Raw genomic sequence first — 16,649 nt, 5'->3', positions numbered from 1 at the left:
TAAAACTTTAGATGTAAATCACAAGCATGGTGTATCAAAAGCTCTTACGTCTAAGCATACACCATCAAACAAAATCACAACTAATTAGTGAAAATCATGAATCAATTAAAATGAGTGAAAAAGTCATAAAGAATTATTAAAATTACCACATGCGTGAAATAGGGTTTCCTCCGTCATCCTAGTGTTGGGGTTTAGCTCCTCATATTAATCATGATCTCAAAATACATGTATAAAGCTCAAAAGTTGATTAAAAGGGAGTAAAACAATTGAACAAAAAAATCGCAACAGAAATAACTGTTGCAAAGGCGTTGTTCACTGTTACAAGAAGAACGATATATATGAAGTGCTGTTGAGACTGTAGCTGCGACCCCCACAACTTTGTCGTAAACACTGTTGAAGAACGACTGTCTTCGGACGTCCGTTCTTCGTGTTCTTCAGAAGCAGCAGCAGCAGCAGAAACAGAGTTTGATCGAACTCTGATTTCTTCTTCTCTGGCCCTCCTCAGGTTCCCAAACTCTCAACACCCCTTCTATATGACCCAACCAATCTATTTTATCAAAAAGGCCGATTAAATCTCTCCAAAATCTTCCAAAATCTCTTCCTTTCTCTTCACGGCAAAGTTGCGGCAATTTCTTGTTTTAGAATTTATACGCGTTTCTGAACTTTCCTTTTGATCCTAAACTCTTCCTTAGATAGATACAAATCTTTGGGAATGTTTATAGCACTTTAATCTCTCTAAAATTCCCCAAAAAAGGTCATACACGCGACTTTCCATAGTTTGTTGTTGTGATAAAAATCCGTCGATTTAGCCCAGTATAATCGATTTCAACACCCGTATTAGATTCCTAGACCCATAAGAAGTTTATCGTATGAAAATCAGAGGTTTAATCGACCTCAAACTCCTCCAAATCACGATTGCCAAAACTGCCAGGAGAGTTTCTATTTTCCCGCCCAAATTCAGAATTTGAACGTGAAGGGGAAAGGTTACCCCTTATCCAGTGGTCGCCCCTTATCCGCTTCTGGAGTCCGTATAACACTTGTCCCTTGGGTGCGTTTAGTAATTTTCCTGGGATGTTTTCAACACTTTTCTCGGGATTCCTCCGGGGTATTTCTGGGATGTCACTGGTACGTCTGCTACGGTGGTTAATGCCACGTTTTGAGCCAATTTCGCCGCAAAAGCTTATTTCTCCAAAAACACCTACAAAGAGATAAAATACCAAAATACAAGAATGAGAACTATCAATATATAGAATCGAGACAAATTAGACACAAAAATGTGTCTATCAAATGGTCCCAATATTTAGTTGGTCGTGTCATATTATAATGTGTTAGTTAATCGGGTGACAGTAGGACGTTTAATTAGTTGGAACATAGTAGCCGGATAAACACGGGACCTTACTAATGAAATTAAGATCATATTTAACTGTAAAAATTCTTAATTTTTCATTGAGAAATTTAAAGTAAGATATAGTGCCCCACATATTTAATTGGTCGTATCATAATATAGTGTGTTAGTTAGTCGGGTCATAGATATGTGTAAACATTCGTGGTTGTTTAATAGTAGCCGGATATATAGGGGTTGATGACAAATTGTGAAAAATGGAAAATAATAAAGTAACCTAAATGAATAAACAACCACTGTACAACCAATATAAACTAAACTAATTCATTATGCTAACAGTAGCAAGTGAAGGAAAATAATTTTACTTTGACATCACTTAGCGACTAACAATACCGTTTCCTGGCACAACTGAGAATTAGGTATACACTTAAAATCAGTCGATGGTTTTGGACCTTGCCATCACACATATTTCCACTGTTCAGAGGTGAAGCTTTTGAGCTCAATATCTAGAAAAGAAGAACGTTGTAGTGTTGTCAATGAAAGCCATAAATTAACAAAAACTCACCTAATGACATGGTCGTCATCTTCGGTATCAGTAGCTGATGGGATGAAACCGGCGGGTACCATAACGTTTTCTCTCTTGCTCATTGTTAGCATCCATAAGTTACCCATTTAACAGGACTTTAGCTTTTGGATTAAGCTTACAGATAAACTTCAAAAAGGACAGACCTAAGGCGGCTCTGCCAACGAAGGGGTTTCGTGGTGCTGCACATGTTCCGTGCTTATAGTTGAATGTTACAGCATATGGAATTGTCCTACACATTTCACCAATGAATCCATATTATGCTAATGGATATTCAATAATTAAGGCATATCAAAAACTTAAAACGTGAAGAAACATCTCAACAACAATTGAAAATGATACCAGATATTCACGATCCCGCACGTAATTCTGGAACTTCTGTTAGCAATGAGAAAACCACATTGCTAACGGTGCAGATTACTCTTTCCATATCGGTCAAGAAGAAAGGCAATTTCTATTAACTCTGACAACCGATACTTCGGAATAAGAGTAGCTTAACTTTGTTCATAGTTTTTTTTCCTTACCCGTGCATATATCTCTTTTAATTCGATCTACTCCCCATGCAAGCGATTCTCGAACACAATCCGAAGAACCACCGCGAGCTGGTAAATGAAGTTCTCTCTGTACACCTGCAATGCAATATCATAGATGTGTCAAATCCAAAACTCGTGGGAAACTCCTTGGAATCCAAATGACCATCAATAGGCTTTGGGCATTCAAAGATTCAATAAAACATCTGTAAGATTCAATAACTACTTGTGGGAAAGTGAAACAATATTAAAGCAACAAAGATGATTACTTTATGTTATTGCTTGAGAAGTCTTATTGTAGCTGCAAAGAAGCAAGGAAAATAGCAGCATCAAGTAAACCATCAAAACAATTAAGCTAAATAGTTACGACAGACAGAGGTAGGATTCCTTCTTCTTCTTGCATACAAATCCAAGAAACATAAACATACGAATCGTGAAGGATCTGGGGACAAATATGTGGAGTAATAAGCCTTCAATTAAGGCCAACAAAAAAACAATGTTCAAGTTTCTTTCATGAGCCTCATCTACGTACAATGATGCATGAAACCCAAGTCAGTTTCTCGTTATTCATGTAATGTTGCAGTAATCAGTGATTTGTCATAGATATTACCTTGGAGCTGAATTTCGCCTAGATGAGCAAGACTGGCAACAACTAATAGAACTATTATCACAACATCCATTACTTTCTTCCTCAACCCTTCGTGCAAGTAAATCAACAACGATTTTGTGAGGTTCAGTGCACGCAGTAATGGCTCCAACATAAATCCCGATTTCATCCAATTATCAATAAGAAAAAAAAATAAAAGAAAAAAAGAACTGACTCACCTAATTACCATGACATCCTCAACTAAGAAAGCAAAGTGGATAGAGACAATTAAACCCTATTCAAATAAATCATCCGATACGGAAATTCTTCCACACAAAATGCTGCGGAAATTCTTTTCCTATTCAACTAAGAGAGCTCCAGATTTTCATGATTTCTTAAATAAGAATCCTATTAGAAGATTTTTAGCTGAAGAATAGGTTGGTGCTTACTTCCAAGTTCCAATCATTGAGAAATGCTAATCCTGCCTCTAAAGGTTCCTAGGTTATAGCCAATTAGTTAAATTGATACCAATATACGATACAGTTTGTCAACAATTTGGCTCATAGTAAAACTACTACAGTTGATTAAACAACCCCTGCACAACTTGGCATGAAAACCATCATATATGCTTTTCCAGAATTTCAAGCTATGAAGATGTTATTGACTTGTAAAAGAAAGTGATTAGTGAATCCACCAAACATTAACACCATCTGTAGGAGTCGAACCCACAACTACATGGTTGAGAACCATGTGCTCTTCCATTTGAGCTAAGACGGCAGATACCGTTTTCAGTTTAAATGGAATTTTGAGCTAAGACGGCAGATACCGTTTTCAATTTAAATGGAATTTAATATGAATAATATAAAGTAGATTGAGCATCTAGTCGTAAACATTTACTTAAATCCTAGATCAGACTTGATGATGGCCATTTGTACACCTACCTAATAGCGAATGAACAAATATTACAAATAGAATAAGACTGAAACACACCTGTTGTCCAAAATAATTTCCAAGATGTAAACCCTTTGACATGCAAATGAATTCGAAGGCATTAATAGCTACTAGTTGTTCTTCTATCTTTTCAGTCGCATGATACCACTGCAAACTTAAATACTGTCAACAAAAAATTATAAATATCACATGAAATTCCATCAATATTACCTCCGACTCACTTCCCATCACTCGAAAAGAGTATCGACATCATCAAGGTTTGTAAGAGCTCTCCTCAAACACCGGTGGCTGGAAAACTTTCTTGAGCCACGTATCTCCAACATCTCAGGGATTGTGATTCGCTGCAATGGCCAATGACTATTAGCTCCAGAAACACACTCATGTGCCCTAGCATAGCATCATCCAAGTTTGTTGCAGGTGTCTTGTTGTACGCGAGATTGCATCCCTTAACCACTTCACACCAGCATAGCATCATCCAAGTTTTTTGCAAGTGTCTTCACATCATCCAGTAATATCCATGTAAAAATAAATGATTGCAGCTCACCTTGAATTGCAGAAAATTCAAGCCTCTGCTTTGAATTGTTTTAAGCACAACGATCTTTCAACCATGCCAACGGTTAATGGCTGAGACAAAGGAGTTATGAACCCTAAAATTTGCTAAACCCATAAAATTCCAATTCTTCGTAAACCCAAGACGTATCTAAATTGCAACAACCTTTACCAATCAGAATTTCCGTAAGAACTTACAACAACACTTAATCAAGTTTCTTTTCAATCGGTAAGAATTTCCGTGGAAACTCATCAGAGATGGAGACGAAACCGTCTCTTCCCTAAAATCTGTTAATATACGTGGCTGAAAAGAAAACTGGTTAACCAATACATAGTTATATGATGAAACGCACAAATCTGTTAATATACGTTGCTTAACTTTCCATCCGTGCCTAATTACTTCGAGCCAGAACAGTGTGTCACAGTAAATTAACAAACTTGAAGATTTACCTGCTTGAGAAGATGAAGAACATATGATTGAGAAACAGTTACATCTGAAAACCTAATAATATATCGCCAACTCATATTCCTACGGAAGAATCGATCTCTCAGAATTATATGTCTGGTGTGTGACCATTCGGAGCCGGTAGAAGGAATTAAGACAGAAAAATGAGAACATCGAATTTGCTGAATCACGAAGGATGAAGGAGAAGGGTTTCACCGATTTCTTTGTTGTAAGCAAGCTAGAAGAAAAGAAGAGTGTAACAGAATTAAATTCAACAATACAATTAAATTCAACAAACTACGTCGAAGAAGCAGGAACAAAGAACACAGACAAATAATACGAATGTGAGCTATTCATTTAGGTTGTGTTTTTACCCAGGAGCAACTCAAAAACCCTATATATCATATGAGAAAGTAAAAATATACCTCGCTGACCCTAATTACCAGTTCCTCTCTTTCTTTTTCTTTTCTGCGATCTTTATAGGGAGAAATCAAACAAAAACAAATAAAGAATACCGTGATTGATTCTATATGAACCAAAATAAAAGACACAATCAAAAAAAAATTAAATAAAAAAAAGGTTTAGGGTTTGTACCGAGAGCTGGGAGAGAAGAAACTGGATTAGTCGGGGAAAGAACCGATTTTAATTTTAACAAATCTTGATTGTTTGTAGTGAGGAAACAGACTTATAAGGAAACGCTAAACTCTTGAGTTTAATAAGTGTGGCCCCTATCATTCTCAGCCGTCCAAGTCAAATGAAATCCAGACGATAATGATCATGAGATGACCCTTTTCGGCCAATCCTGTCCACTCTTTGGCTCTTTAATCAAGGATTCAATTACCACGTTTTTTTGTAACTATGATTCTTTATAAAGAATTAAGTTACTTTCAGTTGGCTATAACGAATCCCCTGGCTAGTAGATACTAGTGCTCCGAAATATAATTAACTTAAAGCTTTTTAATTTTTCAGAGCTCTTTAGATTTTTCAGAGCTCTTTAGATATTTTACGGCTTTTTAGAGTTTTCAAAGCTTTTTAGAGAACATTCAAAGTTGATCTTCACTATTGTAGGGATTTGTAATTATCATTCTTTAACGAATCTCCTAACTTGTAGATCCCAGTGCTACGAAGTATAATTAAATTTAAGATTTTCAAAACTTTTTTGGAGTCTTCCTGAGCTTTTCAGAGTTTCTCAGAGCTCTTTCAGGGCTCTTTACTGTTTTTAGGATTTTTAGGAAACATTCAAAGATAATCTTCAACATTTCAGGGAATTTTGTTAGTATCATTCTTTATAGAGAATTAAGTTACATTCGGTTGGCTATAACGAATTCCCTGGCTAGTAGATACTAGTGCTACGAAATATAATTGACTTAGAGTTTTTCAGGGCTTTTTCGTGCTAGATGGATGGCGGTGAGAGCAAGGTATAACGTGATTCGTTTCATTCACTCTAGAGAAGCTAACTTTGCGGCAGATTGTATGGCCAAGAGAGGTTGTTTGTTGGAGGAAGGTGAAGGTTTAAATTATGATAATATACCAGATTTCCTTTTAAGTATTGAGTTACCTAATGTTTCTTATTTTCGTTTCACTTTATTTGTAAGTTTTTTGGGGTGCTTTGCCTCTTTTCTTACAAATGACGTTGTAACTTTTGCTATTTATTAATACATTTTGGACTTACCAAAATTTTTTTTTAGAGTTTTTAGAGGTCTTTAGATTTTTCAGAGCTCTTTAGATATTTTATGCCTTTTTAGAGTTTTCAGGGTTTTTTAGATTTTCAAGGCTTTTTGAGAACATTCAAAGTTGATCTTCTCTATTGTAGGGATTTATTATTATTATTCTTTAACGAATCTCCTAGCTTGTAGATCCTAGTGCTACGGAGTATAATTAAATTTAATCTTTCCAAAGATTTTTGGAGTCTCCCTGAGCTTTTTAGAGTTTCTCAGAGCTCTTTCAGGGCTCTTTAGGGTTTTTAGAAAACATTCAAAGATAATCTTCAATATTGTAGGGAATTTTTTTAGAATCATTCTTTATAAAGAATTAAGTTACTTTCAGTTGGCTTTAACGAATCCCCTGGCTAGTAGAGTTTTTCAAATATAATTAACTCAAAGCTTTTTCAGATGTTTTTAGAGTTTTTCAGAGCTCTTTAGATTTTTCAGAGCTCTTAAGATTTTTTAGGGCTTTTTAGAGTTTTTCAGGATTTTTTAGAGTTTCAAAGGCTTTTTAGAGAACATTCAAAGTTGATTTTCCCTGCTGCAGGGATTTGTTATTATCATTCTTTAGCGAATCTCTTAGCTTGTAGATCCTAGTGCTACAGAGTATAATTAAATTTAAGCCTTTCAAAGATTTTTGGAGTGTTCCTGAGCTTTTTAGAGTTTATCGGAGCTCTTTCAGGGCTCTTTAAGGTTTTTAGAAAACATTCAAAGATAATCTTCATTATTGTAGGGAAAATTTGTTAGTATCATTCTTTATAAAGAATTAAGTTACTTTATGTTGGCTTTAACGAATCCCCTTGCTAGTAGATACTAGTGCTACGAAATATAATTAACTTAAAGCTTTTTCAGAGCTTTTTAGAATTTTTCAGAGCTCTTTAGATATTTTTGGGCTTTTTAGAGTTTTCAGGGTGTTTTAGAGTTTTCAAGGCTTTTTAGAGAACTTTCAAAGTTGATCCTCACTATTGTAGAGATTTGTTATTATCATTCTATAACGAATCTCCTAGCTTGTAGATCACGGTTCTACGGAGTATATAATTAAATTTAAGCTTTTCAAAGCTTTTTGGAGTCTTCCTGAGAATTTTAGAGTTTCTCAGAGCTCTTTCAGGGCTCTTTAGGGTTTTTAGGAAACATTCAAAGATAATCTTCATTATTGTAGGGAATTTTGTTAGTATCATTCTTTATAAAGAATTAAATTACTTTCAGTTGGATTTAACGAATTCCCTGGCTAGTAGATACTAGTGCTACGAAATACAATTAACTCAAAGCTTTTTCAGAGCTTTTTAGAGTTTTCAGAGCTCTTTAGATTTTTCAGAGCTCTTTAGATATTTTAGGGTTTTTTTAGAGTTTTCAGGGTTTTTTAGAGTTTTCAAGGCTTTTTAGAGAACATTCAAAGTTGATCTTCACTATTGTAGGGATTTGTAATTATCATTCTTTAATGAATCTCCTAGCTTGTAGATCCTAGTGCTACGGAGTATAATTAAATTTAAGCTTTTCAAAGATTTTTGGAGTCTTCCTGAGCTTTTTAGAGTTGAGCTCTTTCAGGGCTCTTTAGTGTTTTTAGGGTTTTTAGGAAACATTCAAAGTTAATCTTCATTATTGCAGGGAATTTTGTTAGTATCATTCTTTATGAAGAATTAAGTTACTTTCAGTTGGCCTTAACGAATCCCCTGGCTAGTAGATACTAGTGCTATGAAATATAATCAACTTAAAGCTTTTTCTGAGCTCTTTAGATATTTTAGGGCTTTTCTGAGTTTTCAGGGTTTTTTAGAGTTTTCAAGGCTTTTTAGAGAACATTCAAAGTTGATCTTCACTATTGTAGGGATTTTTTATTATCATTCTTTAACCAATCTCCTAGCTTTTAGATCCCAGTGCTAAGGAGTATAATTAAATTTAAGCTTTTCAAAGATTTTTGGAGTCTTCCTGAGCTTTTTAGAGTTTCTCAGAGCTCTTTCAGGCCTATTTACGGTTTTTAGGAAACATTCAAAGATAATCTTTTGGAATATCAATGGTGTTGCGAAACCACAAGCGCAACCTAAACTTAGAGAGTTAGTTCAGGAGTTTAAACCTGAAGTTCTTTGTATTGCTGAGCCTAAAATTCGTTGTACAAATAATTTCATATCTCGTCTAAACTTGAATCGTTTTAATAAACAGGTTATCTATAATACTTCTAATGGCTCTATTTGAAATATTTGGATTTTCTGGTTGGAAGTGTTTGATGATCCTTTGGTTGTAAATATGAGTAGACAGGCAATAACGATGGCTGTGAATGGAGTTCATATTTATTTTGTTCATGCAAGTTACCTCCAAGTGACAAGAAGAAGACTTTGGCAGCAGCTTGAGAGTATTAATGATGAAGTTCTGTGGCTAGTAATTGGTGGTTTCAACTGTATTCTGCGGAATGAGGATAAAAAAGGTGGCTTGGAAACTAGGACTTCAGTCATCAATGAATTTAGTGATTGGATGGAAAACAATAATTTGTTTGAGGCTGATTCGTTGGGGTGCAATTTCACTTGGACAAATGGACAGTCTGGTCATCATAGAATTAATAGCAAGTTAGATCGTGCCATTATCAATCCAGCTTGGCTAGCTAAATATGAGAATTGGCGGTATAAAGATCTTTCGAGATAAGTTTCTGACCATTCTACCTTAATTGGATATCCTTTTGTGGTGGATAGGCCTCAGCGTGCTCCTTTTCGCATCCAAAAAATGTGGTTTCTTCACGCAGATTTTATGCGAATGGTGACTGAAAATTGGAATTTGCCAGTTTTTGGTAATCCCAACTTTATTTTCCCATTCAAATTAAAGAGGCTGAAAGTAGAGATGAAGGCTTGGAATTTTCGGGGTTTTGGCAACATTCATTCTCGGCTTAAGCAAGACAAACCCAGGTTCGAGATGATAGATAGGATTTCTGATGAAGATCCTTCAAGTATCCCAAATTTGAATGTCATGAAAGATGCCATGTCTACTCTTCATGATACTAATTTGCAGCACATTACTATGCTTAACCAGAAAGCTAGGAATAACTGGTTGGTGGATGGCGCTATCAATACGTCCTATTTTCATAAATGCATTCGAACTCGAAGAAGTAGCAACGTTATTTCTGAATTGGTTGACAACGCAGGTAACGTCATTACTGATGATGTTCTTTTACGTGATCATGTGGTTAGCTACTGGGCCTGAGGATATTATTGAGGACACTTTGTTCGATTATAATCATGAAAGTATATCTCCGGAGGAAAGTCTGGAGATTGATGCCACTCCGGATGCTGAAGAAATTAAAAAGGATGTTTGGGACTTGGGTGTTGATAGTGCGCCAGGGTCGGATGGTTTTTTTGGGTGTTTTTATCGACAATGCTGGGATGTTATTCAAGAAGATCTTATTCAAGCTATTACTTACTGTTGGACTGTGAAAAACATTCCTAATGGGTCGAATTCTAGTCTTTTGATTCATTTGGCTAAGGTACGTGGAGCTAACTCTCTTCGTAGTTTTAGGCCAATTGGTTTGTGTAGGATCAGAATCTCGCAGCAATAATGCCTCAGCGAAATTATTAACAACACAACACAGCAGTGTCGCAGAACAACTTCAGAAACGAAATAATAAACGACGTCAGCTAAATCATGAGAAAAATGTGATGGTCCTGCGAAAATTAGGGAGTTTGCGAGATTAACATTTGTAAGGTTGCGAGAATGTCGCAAGCCATATCCGAAAATAAAGGACAGATTAGCTGTCATCCACTATGTAATTCCCTATAAATAGCCGTTCAGTTGTAAAGGAAAGGAGAGAGATCTTTTCTGAGTGAGAAGCAAGTAAATAGGAGAGAGAAAATCTAGATCAGTAGTTATTCTTGATTCCTTTATCTTTTCTTGTAAGATTGTTCAAAGATTCATCAATAAAATTAAGATTGTTAATCCAAAAATGAGTTGAATGTTAATTAAATCTTGTGAGGGGTGTAGTGTAGGATTTCCTGCAACTACATAATGGCGCTAGAAACAGGGAGGGATTGAAGATTATTCTAGAAAAAATTGAAGATTAATATTGAGATTTGTGAAGATTTGGAGTAATTGGTTAAGAATTTTACATAATCTCTTGCAATTCATTAATATTGAAGAAATGGCTAGAAGAAGAAATACATCAGAACAACCAACTACTGTTAGAAGAAGCAAGAGACTTGCTGGAAGGGAAAGAAGTGAAATGGGAGAGTCTACTAGAATGAGAAATAATGGAGAAAATCAAATTCAACCACCAGTTCAACAAACACTAGTACAAGGAAGGAATACAAATTATGATAGGGTGAGTATACACACTTGGCAATCAAATTCAGCAGAAGAAGTAGAAGAAGAGCAGCAAACCATAAACCATAGACAGGTAGAGAGAAATCAAGAAGCAGATGAAGGAATAATTCATGGAGATGAGGAAATTGGAGCGTTAGAAACGTTGAGACGAAGAATACATGAAGAAAGAAGAGCTGAGGTAGAAGAACGTGCAAATCTAACAAAGAAAAATCACGAATTGAGGATGGCAAATATGAGACTACAGATTAAAAGATCGAGAAGTACTACAAAATCATATACAAGATCGACTAGAAGAGAGATGAGGCGAAACTCACCCACAATTAATGCTTGAAATAATATTCGAGAAGAAATATCAAATCCTAATGAAGAACATCGCGAAGATAGAGAAAGGACTGATGATCGTTACGTTCCACAAAATGAAACTTTTGATGATAGGCAAAATGATATAAATCAAGAGAATGGAAAACGTCAGGGACGAAATAATCAAGATGGCGAAGGGAATCGAGAGGAAGGAAGGAGAATTTTACATGAGAGAGAAGCTCAAAGAAATCAACAAACGATTGAAGAAGAAATTGAAAGACATTATGCTGAATAAGAACGTTTAATTTGCGAACGTGAAAGATTGAGAGCGGAAATGGAAGAACAAGAGCTTCAGGAGACAATTCGCCAGAACAATCACGACAATCGAGAAAGAAGGCGTACACAAAACCGGAATAACGGTAGTAATATCAATGAAGAGTATGATAGAGTACAGAGGATGGCTGAAAGACAACGAATGAAATTGATAAGAAATGAACAAAATCATGGAGGGGAAAATGAGAGACATCATCATATGCGAATTCAAGATAGAGATGAGGAAGAGAATCATAGAAGAAGACGAGATGAGGATGATGAAGAAGAAATGCAAAATTTCGCGAGAGAAGAAAGACATGAACGCAGAAGAAGGGAGGCGAAATTAAAAAGACCAATGGATCAAAATTCAGGTGTAAATAAAAAAATCTTAAAAGAATTAGAAGAAATGAGAGGAATGCTAAATAATAGAGGAGAAGTAGGCAGAAGACAATTAGATGAAGCTATAGAAGAAGCTGTGAAAACTCCATTTACAAGGGAAGTACAACTAGGAGGAATACCTCTGAAATGCAATTTTCCCGCATTAACCAGCATTTTTGATGGAACAACTTGTGCAGTTCAACACATTAAAGCCTACGTGAGGTGCATGTTGCAATGGGAAAATCATGATGCCATATTATGCAAGTATTTTGTATCCAGCTTAACAGGGGAGGCGTTAAAATGGTTCGAAGGTCTATCAAAGAATACAATAACATCCTTCAATCATTTGCAGACTACATTCCTGGGGGCATATATAAGTAACAATTCTTCGCGACCTGGTATTGAAGACGTGTTTGGATTAAAACAAAGGATTGGCGAAAGTTTGAAGCACCTAACTAAAAGATGGAGGACTATGTGTAGCGAAATGGCTGGCCGTGTGGATGAGAGATATCTTATCTTATCATTTATCAATGCTATGTTTGCAACAAATCTATTGTATATCCAAATTTTTAGAGTCAAGAATACGATCACAATGACTGAATTACGAGAACTTCAGGAAGAATATATTGCTTTAGAGGAAAGGCAAAATGAAATGGAATCATACCCGGTTGCGAACACCAGTTCACAAACAGCGAAAGCAAGCTCATTACCCAAACTAATAAACACAGTGGCTAGCACTTTGCAAGTACAACAAGAAAAGGTGACGGGCAACAATCAACAGAAACTGGTGGCTATGGGAAGCCGAGATCAAGAGGAGTATGAAAGAGAAAGAAATTTCTACAATCGTGGTGGAAATAATAAGATTCAAAGACTCGATCATCCGCAAGAAACTTATGGAGGTCAAAGACAAAACTATAATAGAGGACAAGGAGGTCACAAGGTAGTATGGGAAGAAATCAAGATGCCACCTCTAAATGCAAGTGTGGAGAAAATATGGGAAGCTATAATTTTGATGGAGAATATACCAACACCATGGAACATGGGAACGGAACCACCTCCAAACCACATAAGTCATGAGTTCTGTTCTTATCATCATTTTCATGGACATACTACAAATGATTGCATAAATGTAAAAAGAATTATTCTGAGAATGATAGATCAAGTAAAACTAAACCACTTTTTGGTAGGGCACCCACAATCTCAACCATTGCCACCACCACCACCAGAGCATCACAGAGTAAACACGGTGAAAAAGAAGGAAACATTCTTCATAGAAGTTGGTGCAAAAGCAAAGAATCTATTCTGTCACTCTATCGTACATTCATACAAGACAATTGAAGATTTTCATGACAATGTTTTGAGTAGAGTGTTCGAAAGAGACAATGATGGAAAAGAAGTTATGAATATTGCGAAAATCTCGCGACTAGAGGAATGGCAGAAACAGACTATTTCTTTTACCGCAGAAGAAGTCCCCGAAGGTGGAGAGGTACATGACAATCCATTAGTGGTAAAATTAGAAATTAATCCAAAACCGAAAGAAGATGAGGATGATGAAGCTGAAGATTCATGGGCAATTAATAGGATTCTAATCGATACTGGAAGCTCTGTGAACATCTTATTTTATCATACTTATAAAACTACGGGAGGAAGAGATGATGATCTTATACCATCAACATATAAGATATATGGTTTTAATGGTACTGCCAACAAGCCTAAAGGGGAGGTTACTATGCGAATTCCATTGAAGGGAATATCTTCTGAAATCCTGTTGTGTGTCGTTGACGTAGAATCACTGATAGGTGTTGTAAACACCATAATTATTATATATTGTTTATGCTTTCTTTGCGAGTTTTCATGTAAATTATGTATCTTATGTTTGCTTTTGAGTGTATTAGGTGCAATGGAGTCATTATGGAAAAAGAAGGAGAAAATGTCCATTTGGAGCGTGAAAGCGAAAAGCTCAATTCACTGGCGAGTGATATTTGGAGCAAGCTAGGTTACGCAAGGAGTAGGCGAATAATAAGCTGTCAGTTTTGCATAACTGACAGAACAAGAAGAGTACTGGATGGCCCATATTGATATACTGGGTGCCTATAGACATTTTAGTTATTACCAACACCTGGAATTGAGAGAATGATTTCTCAATCATTCATTCCCTAACTCAGAGAGAAAAGAAATGGCGGCTCCATTAGAATTCAGATGGAAATGGAGATCGAGAGATTGATGAGGTTCACAGTGAAATGAGCTCTATTGATTCGTATTAGGGTAAAATCAAATGGGTCTTTGAACTGAATCTCAGAAACAAGGAAGGAATTAGGTTGTAATTTGAAATTGAGAACTGCAGTTAGGGTTTTGATTTGTTTTTGAAATTGAAGAACGAGCAGCAGCAGTTGAGTCTGGATCGAGGACATGGCAAAGAATGGCTGAAGTTTCAATCTGTGTATAGAAGACACTGAGATCGAGAAGAGCTGATGGATTCTGTTGAAGACGATGAAAGGGGAATATCCAGTTGAGCAATTAGGGGGTTTGTGTGAATCGATGCTGCTGAGTACAGAGAAGATGAAGAAGCTGATGTTGTTCAATGATGGTACTGACTTGAGATTGAAGGGGGTTTGCTTTGATTTTGAAAGCAACAAGAAGAATTCAAGAGGTTGATGTTTCTGAGATGAAGTGATAGCTGGTGAAACAACTGCTGGATGTTTACAAAGGGTTTTGTAGTGAAGATTACAGGGAAAGCTGAGAGGAACAAGGCAGTGAAGAATTGAAGTGGTGTATCTGTGATAGCAGTGGAGTTTCTTGAGCTGAACTAGCATATGAAGGTTTGCTGCTAATTGAATGGTTGATTTCTGGTGGTGGTAATGAACTCAGGGAAGCAGTGGTGTTGTATGTTTGACTAGAATGGAGATGAAATTGCAAGTTTAGTAGATGGACCAGCAGGCATGGGTGTACAAGGAAAGATTGAAGTTGCAGTTCAAGTTGTTAGTGGTTCAGGTGGTATTTTAGATGGGCACTGCTGATTGCTAAGTGGTGTACTAGGATGTATGGATGGTACAGGGTAGTGCAGCTTCCACTGAGCAGGATGGAGTTGCAGGTGGTGGATGTAGCTCAAGCTGCAGGACAGATTAGTCTGCAAGAATTGGTTGGTGCAGTAATGGGTAGGTGTTGCAGCTATAGATGATAAAGAGTAGGTAGTGATGGTTGTGGTGGTGCTGCCATGGCTCTGGAGGTACGAATGGGACTATAATGGGTAGTTTATGGCTCAGTGGAGACGGTATTGCAATTGCAAGTAAATGGACATTGCAGGTGCATTGTTTTGTTGCAGAGTAAAAGCATGAGTTGAAACGGTTTGAACTATGTATGAGTGATGTGATTTAGTTGCTGGGTGAGATGGTTGAGCAGTGATATGAAAGAATACAATATGGCATGAAGAGAAGGTGCTGCTTCCGAGAAGATACAACTGAGAAATTGGACATGTGCAGCTGAGATCAGTCTTGAATTGAGAGTGCAAGCAGCCGAATGAACTGAAGTTGGATAGAAGAAGGTCGCTGTTGGTTGGATGGAATGAATTGTGCAAGGTCAATTGAACTGAAAGTGATGTTTCGAGGCAGTGGGTTAGTTTATGAAGGAAATGGAGTTTCATCTGCAGTTCCAGTGGTCTGTGGTTTGAGAAATTGCAGTCAAGAAGGATCTGTTGCAGTTGAGACATTGCAGGTCATGGGCTCTGCCAGAGATACAAGGTGATGGTGTGAGCCTCAAGTGGATTTTCCAGGGAGTTACCGGTTCGATGATGGTGATCAAGATTTTCATGAGTTCGAGAGAGGAATTCGAGTCAAGGAGAAGAACAAGAAGCTGCTGGCGTTAGTTACAGAGAATATGAAGCTCAGGTGGAGTTGTGAGACTTCAGGTGCTGGTGCTACCGAGAGCTTGTGTTGAATTGCAGAAGAAGATAGAGATGGGTTGAAGTGCAGCTGCGGTATTGAGAGTTTGATGCAGTCTATGGTGATAAAGTGCAGCTCGTAGTTGTGTTGGAGTTGCAGCTGCAGTTGGAGAACAAAGATTGCAAGATGAAGTGGTGTGTTATACGGGTTTACTGGGATTTGTTTGAGCTACATATGGTGCGCGAAATGCTTGAATAAATTGTGCATGAATGGATGATCGTAAAGGACCAGGAAAATGGCCTGAGATATGGCTGGAAATACCCCAAAATCGGCTTGAACTCGGCCGGAATTGGAGTGCGGCGAGTTGACTCAGTGATCCAGGTAGCTGACTCAGTTGGACCTAGACTTGTTTTGCTGGGCCTGGATAATGTACTGTGGACTTATTTTCTGGCAAGGGATTAGTTTTGAGAAGGGTGGCCGAAGGTATATAACAAAGACGAGACCTAATTATCTGAGATCTCTACTTCTACTTTTGGTTCTAGGGTTAGAAACATGAGTTTTCTTTTTCTCCTTGTTATGAACTACTATGCCATGAGTACTTAATTTTATTATTGGTTAAGGAATAAGTTGGATTTCCAAATATGGGTTTTCATTCAATAAATTAGTTTTGTCTCCATATTATCGATTATGAGTCACTATTTATCTTGTCTTATGATTTGAATACTTGTTTGATCGAGTAGCGAATCATTTGATTTAGTTTTCATCTATATTGCTAGATTAGGGTTATTATACGCAA

At 36.8% G+C, this 16,649-nt stretch overlaps 1 protein-coding gene, 1 long non-coding RNA gene and 1 other non-coding gene across 4 annotated transcripts; 1 reads left to right on the top strand and 2 right to left on the bottom strand.

Annotated features, from left to right (window-relative positions):
• Nucleotides 1–1,140: 1,140 nt before the first annotated feature.
• Nucleotides 1,141–2,559, bottom strand: LOC113342173. Of its 2 annotated transcripts, XR_003356487.1 has the most exons (3): nt 2,268–2,559; nt 1,908–2,157; nt 1,141–1,198 (listed from the first exon to the last, which is right to left on the bottom strand). It is a non-coding gene; the product is annotated as an uncharacterized LOC113342173 (long non-coding RNA). The 2 variants fall into 2 exon arrangements; XR_003356488.1 differs by lacking the exon at nt 1,141–1,198 and having other exon boundaries at nt 1,653–2,157.
• Nucleotides 2,560–3,745: 1,186 nt separating this feature from the next.
• On the bottom strand, nt 3,746–3,818 carry TRNAE-CUC. Its single transcript has one exon. It is a non-coding gene; the product is annotated as a tRNA-Glu (tRNA).
• A 5,130-nt stretch (nt 3,819–8,948) lies between these two features.
• On the top strand, nt 8,949–14,992 carry LOC113342276. The gene is made up of 4 exons (XM_026586869.1): nt 8,949–9,298; nt 9,368–9,813; nt 9,860–10,152; nt 14,873–14,992. Exons 1-4 carry the CDS (start codon nt 8,949–8,951, stop codon nt 14,990–14,992), a joined length of 1,209 nt encoding a protein of 402 aa, XP_026442654.1.
• Nucleotides 14,993–16,649: the final 1,657 nt, after the last annotated feature.

The sequence above is a fragment of the Papaver somniferum genome, unplaced genomic scaffold (assembly GCF_003573695.1).
Source record: "Papaver somniferum cultivar HN1 unplaced genomic scaffold, ASM357369v1 unplaced-scaffold_35, whole genome shotgun sequence".
Lineage (NCBI taxonomy): Eukaryota > Viridiplantae > Streptophyta > Magnoliopsida > Ranunculales > Papaveraceae > Papaver > Papaver somniferum.
The sequence above is the reverse complement of the archived record's forward strand: the minus strand, read 5'-3'. Positions and strand labels throughout refer to the sequence as shown.